Below are 6549 nucleotides of genomic sequence, written 5' to 3'. Positions count from 1 at the left end.
ACTGTGCATGCAGATGCACTCACACCTGCCTGCTGCCATTCCTGAGCAAACTCTGCATTGGTTGTGCCCCAATCCCGCAGCTGAATCAACTGTAGGAGACTTGGGTGTGCCCAAGAAAGTCTTGGCGCTTGCTGGACTTTCTTGGGCACCCTAAAGCCTTCTTCACAAATGCAGTGAAAATGTTTTTATGAGATTAGGTTTTCATGACAAAGAGGGACTTTGCAATTAATTGCAATACATCTGATCACTCGTCATAACATTCTGGAGTATATGCAAATTGCCATCATAAAAACTGAGGAAGCAAACTTTGTGAAAAATATTTGTGTGAATCTCAAAACCTTTGGCCAAACTGTACAATTCTTTGTTCACTGGACAGAGGTGAGGAAGTTAATATATTGGCCAATCTTAGAAAACATAATGTTGGACCCAAAAAATAAGCGTGTAACCTGTCTAGTGTGCAAGAAGTCGATAGATCACAAGACTGGCTATGACAACAATTACTAATCCTTTGACAAGTAAAACAGAAAACATACTTCAACTGTATATTTAGCAGTTTGCCTGGTGTTTGCTTTAATATTTGCCTCTATTACCACTGTTTTGCTTAGCAAAATTAAAGGTCAAAATATATAGGGATCCTCTTTGAGAGGACTTTAGTGGCTCTCACCTGCAACAGGAATGACATGATTCAACAAAAATAAAGACATTACATGTATTACTGTAATGATAGATTTATTTAACTTAATTTGCATCTTCTTTAAAGAGGACCGGTATAAAGGCTCAGTTTAAAAACTCTTAAGTTGAGTACATCAAACAGCTGGAGGTTCAGTATGCGTAACCACCAATATACCTGCAATTACATTGCTATTTTTGCTTATAATTTAGAATAACTTAGTGATCTGCAATATAATTTTTTATTATCAGTAGAACATTTAAAGAACTACACATTTAGGGCTAACGGCTGTGGGACATTTGAGTCATTTAGTCAGAGCATTACTTTAAACTATAAAAAGAACAGATTCTTATAAAAATTAGATATCAAAGACAAAAATGTCTCAGGTGGAAACATAAATTACATAAATTCTAAACACTGTAAATTATGTAAAAAAAAAAAAAAAAAAAAAAGAAACCTTTTAATGCCAGCATTATGTGAAGTGCGGAACAGTGGAAGAATGGCTTGGAAATAAAATCTGGGATGAGACTACACAGTATATCATTGCACTGTCTGTAAAATTCCACAAGAGGGCAGCACACAGAAAATCTTGCATTTAGAACTTCAAAAGGCACAACGAGACGGCAGAGGGACATCCAGCTTGCACTAACAGGAACTGTCTTCAGAGCAGGCCTTCATAAACAACAGCCCCGCTGACACCTTGTTAAAAGTCCACGTCATGCCTAGAACACATTTCAAAAGATGTTTAATAAATGGTCATCATTTTAGATCTTCAGACAGAGAAGATTCCTAGTAGAAGTCAAATATAAAAATGTCCATGTTGCTAATCAGAAATACATATTCACAGTTTTTATATGGAGATTTTATTTTAGTTTTTTTTTATAAATGTAATAAGATTAATGCAAATGTATTGAAAGTTTATTTTCCCTCTGTGGTTTGACATCCTAGGTACAATGGTGCTTCTTAATTACTTGTTACATATGCATGCTGTTCAAAGACTGAGCTTTATTTTTCCTTTTATCTCAGTTCAAATCAATATTGATGCTTTTGAACAAAGTACAATTCCCCAGTGACTTCTGGTACTGCTTTATCTCAGCACTGGTTCTGTGTCACAACACAGCAGGAAAACACAAAGTCCTATCAAGCATTGCTGTTAGCTAAACATTGCAACAACTTTAAAATCTATGCACACTGAAAATGCATTAACCCTTTTATTCATTCATCAAGGGTTCAGTAAACACTTATTACAATTAATGAATGCAAACAACACCTGACTGCTACAGCAGAGTGGCAGGAGATCAGTTGGCATACAATTGCTGACCTCCTCTGTTTGTATGAACCAGGAAGTGCTCTGCACAGTTGTCAAACCCCAGCCACTATGGCCTGGGGAAACAGGTGCTGAAGTGACTTTATTGCTGAAAAGCCTTATATGTGATTTGAACCTTAAAGTGGATTGTGCCACACCTTGGTTATCGCAGCACAGACCAATGGTTCTATGCCCATAATTCAAGATTAAATGTAAACTTATAGTTTTGCAGGTTTTATTGCTTTGTGTGGGCTCCCAATTTTGGGGCTCAACATCTTGTATCTACGTAGAGCCTCATCTACCCAAAAATTGATTTTTGTTTTTGGTGCATTCAAACAAAATAAGTATTTCTCACTAAAAATCTACATTTGATAAAAAATCGTGCAAATATTGTGTGAGCCAAAAAAAATCAATAAAAGCAGCTGCCACGGTTTTTATTATACAGGGTCTTTTAAATTTTTTTTTTTTTTTTTTTTTTTTTAGAAAACAGTTTCAGGGCTCGTTCACACTACTGTGATGACTGGCATTTTTTCCTCACTGGAAAGAAAGCCGGTCACCGCTAGCGCACATAGAAGAGTTGTTTTCCAAGTGCCCTGTTTTCACTGCAACAAAGGACAAAAGTGCGGAGAACTACGATAAAATGCAGACATGCTGCATTTTAAATGCAGTACACTGGATGGCATGGCTGCAGAGCAGCGCAATACACCACTCTGCTGTGCCTTGACATGAAGTGTCATTTTGTGCATTTCAAATAAAGCTAAAAAAAAAAAAAAAAAAAAAAAGAAAAACTCTGTGATGCAGTAAAACACACAACACGTTACTGCAGCCCAAAACAGACAGATGCCTGCAAACAAAACCACTCTGAGGGCAGCGTGAGCTGGCCCTAAGGGTTCTAGGTTAAAAATGTACATTGTAACATTTCGGTAGAATTGAAGGAGAAAAAAAAAAAACCCCACACCACAAAAAAGGGGTAATACTTACAAAATAAATCTGGTACTGAAAAATGTGGCTAGGAGTGGTGATGATGAGGAATCGCATCCATGTGAACATTTAGCTTCATTTCATTGTCAATTATTTGGACAAGTTGCTGCACTGATGGAATATGTCCAGATTCTAACTTAGACCACACAGGAACATCTGTGGAAAAAAAAAAAAAAAACACAATGATGGTATTATCGCGTTGTTAAAACTTCCCAAAAGCTGCACTGAGGCTTGCCTGTAAAATGTGTGTGTCAGAACAAAAAGGCTAAATGTGTGTGTCAGAACAAAAAGCCTACAAACTCCTGCAAACTTACACGGAGAGCCCAAATATTTTAATATGTTACAAGCATTAACACTAGAAAAAAAAGTTAATCATTTGTGTCACCAGCTACACTGATTGTAGGGCAAAAGTGAAAACTGGAAGTTTTTGGCTTGAATCTACCTTTGCACTACATTCTTCACTTAACAGAATAAAGTGTAGAGTACAGTTCACACCGCATTAAATTAATTCTTCTAATGTTGACATACTGTCTGTACTACATGGCATATTATGAAAATTGTCCGGATGCAAATCTTCAAACTTAATACCACAACTGAAAAAAAAGAATCTGGAAAATTTACCATTCAAAGTGATCTCAAAGGCTCCAGTGGACATGCATTGGTTCTCAATCATGTTGCTCAGGAAGAAAACCATCATGCAGGCATAGACCTGACAAGAAAACAATCCAAAGTGAGTATTAACAGCTATTCTGAAAATATATCTAAAGGTAAATCGGTTTTGGTTCGAATGGTGAAGGAATTAGTACTATCAGGTTTTTATTACTGCTGTGTGTCAGTTAGGGAGATTTACTCTTTAATTGTCTTGATTATCCATATCATCAGGAATAAAATTGAGGGTAAATAAAAAAAAAATATATATAAGTTGCCCCCAGTAAATGAATAGAGGGGGAAAACTTCCAATAGTGACACTGGCTCCTGTGACACTATAAGGGGATTTTCCTCACATTGGAAAGACATTCTCTTACTTCCTGTTGGTCTACAGGACAGGAAGTGAAGGGAAATCTCCCAATGAGACCGAAGAGGCAAAAAAAAATACCGCCAGCGGCATTAACTTTTGCCTACTCTAAAAAAAAAACGAAAAGTTTTGGCTTTAGATGATCTTTAAGTATACCCCTTACCTGGGAGAAAGTCAAGTCATAGACAAGTAAACCTCTTACCAATGAACACAGACAGGGAGAAATCACATCAACCTGAGTTTGTCTATGCTGACCACGCAATTCTGTCAGCTTTCAACTACAAACATTTCCTAGTTAACCACTTGAAGGCCAGGCCTTTTCTGGGACTGTTAAGTTTAAATCGTTTTTTTTTTTTTTGCAATAAAAAGTTACTTATAACCCCCAAACCTTTTTTAGCAGAGACGCTAAGGAATAAAATGGCAATATTTGCAATTTTTTTGTGTGTGTAGCAGTCTTTCAAACACTTTGGGGTAAATTTTTTTTTTTTTTTCAATTTTTTTGTAAAATATGAAAGGCGAAATAGATACCCAACATGTCACACTTCAAAATTGTGCAGGCTCGTGGAATAGCGACAAACTACAATACTTAATCTCCACAGGCAATGCTTTAAACATTTTTACAGGTTACCTGATTAGATTTACAGAGGGGCATAGAATTATCCCTCTCACTCCCAACGTTTACGGTGATATCTCAAATATGTGGTGCGAACACAGTTTACATGTATGAGCGACTAACTTATGCATTTGTTTCTGCGGGCAAGAATGGAGGGATGGGGTACTTCAACTTTTTTTACGTTACGCTGTCCCTTGATTTTTTTTTTTTGCTCACTTTTATTCCTATTGCAAGGAATGGAAACATCCCCTTGCAATAGAAATAAGAATGACAGTTCCTCTTTATGGAGAGATACAAAAGGTCAAACAGACCCCAAATCTCTCCTTTCCCTGGGTGTGGGCCGTCCCTTCTCGCTGCTTCTGAAAGTGATTCAGTGGCTTATGAGCCACTCGGACCACTTTCATGAGAAAGCCAGCCATTAGCTGAAGAAAAAAAAAAAAACAGGGTTATGACAGATAGCGTCAACCATAATCCTAGTAAACCACTTGCAAAACATAACATTATATATACACATATATACAGTACAGACCAAAAGTTTGGACACACCTTCTCATTCAAAGAGTTTTCTTTATTTTCATGACTATGAAAATTGTAGAGTCACACTTCAAGAGGTAGTGACCTGAAATGGTTTTCACTTCACAGGTGTGCCCTGTCAGGTTTAATAAGTGTGATTTCTTGCCTTATAAATGGGGTTGGGCAGAAGTCAGGTGGATACACAGCTGATAGTCCTACTGAATAGACTGTTAGCTGCTTTTTTCTTGCCATAATACAAATTCTAAGTACAGGAAAACGAGTGGCCATCATTACTTTAAGAAATGAAGGTCAGTCAGTCCGAAAAATTGGGAAAACTTTGAAAGTGTCCCCAAGTGCAGTCACAAAAACTATCAAGCGCTACAAAGAAACTGGCTCACATGTGGACCGCCCCAGGAAAGGAAGACCAAGAGTCACCGCTGCTGCGGAGAAGTTCATCCAAGTCACCAGCCTCAGAACTCGCAGGTTAACAGCAGCTCAGATTAGAGACCAGGTCAATGGCACACGGAGTTTTAGCAGCAGACACATCTCTAGAACAACTGTTAAGAGGAGACTGTGTGAATCAGGCCTTCATGGTAGAATATCTGCTAGGAAACCACTGCTAAAGAAAGGCAACAAGCAGAAGAGACTTGTTTGGGCTAAAGAACACAAGGAATGGACATTAGACCAGTGGAAATCTGTGCTTTGGTCTGATGAGTCCAAATTTGAGATCTTTGGTTCCAACCACCGTGTCTTTGTGCGACGCAGAAAAGGTGAACGGATGGACTCTATATGCCTGGTTTCAACCGTGAAGCATGGAGGAGGAGGTGTGGGGGTGCTTTGCTGGTGACACTGTGGGGGATTTATTCAAAATTGAAGGCATACTGAACCAGCATGGCTACCACAGCATCTTGCAGCGGTATGCTATTCCATCCGGTTTGCGTTTAGTTGGACCATCATTTTTCAACAGGACATGGACCCCAAACACACCTCCAGGCTGTGTAAGGGCTATTTGACCAAGAAGGAGTGATGGGGTGCTGCGCCAGATGACCTGGCCTCCACAGTCACCAGACCTGAAACCAATCGAGATAGTTTGGGGTGAGCTGGACCGCAAAGTGAAGGCAAAAGGGCCAACAAGTGCTAAGCATCTCTGGGAACTCCTTCAAGACTGTTGGAAGACCATTTCAGGTGACTACCTCTTGAAGTGTGGCTCTACAATTTTCATAGTCATGAAAATAAAGAAAACTTTGAATGAGGTGTGTCCAAACTTTTGGTCTGTACTATATATATATATTATATATATATATATATATATATATATATATATATATATATATATATATATATATATATATATATATATATATACACATACACACATACATACATACCACACGTATTGCGGTCAGGCAAGTGCTTAAAGCAAACAGGTGATAGGAACTAGGGTGGAAACT

At 38.1% G+C, this 6549-nt stretch overlaps 1 protein-coding gene across 1 annotated transcript in view; it reads right to left on the bottom strand.

Moving 5' to 3' along the window:
• Positions 1–712: 712 nt before the first annotated feature.
• Positions 713–6549, bottom strand: part of SELENOT (selenoprotein T) — a 44507-nt gene continuing 38670 nt past the window's right edge. The window contains exons 4-6 of the mRNA XM_082251764.1: positions 3579–3666; positions 2958–3113; positions 713–1392 (exon numbers count right to left, since the gene is read on the bottom strand). Coding sequence (XP_082107890.1) covers positions 2986–3113; positions 3579–3666 — 216 coding nt within the window. The 3' untranslated portion in view covers positions 713–1392; positions 2958–2985. The remainder of the gene's footprint in view (positions 1393–2957; positions 3114–3578; positions 3667–6549) is intronic.

Source organism: Pelophylax lessonae (genome assembly GCF_965119305.1).
Source record: "Pelophylax lessonae genome assembly, chromosome: 3".
Classification (NCBI taxonomy): Eukaryota; Metazoa; Chordata; class Amphibia; order Anura; family Ranidae; genus Pelophylax; species Pelophylax lessonae.
This window is presented reverse-complemented; position numbering and strand designations above follow the sequence as displayed.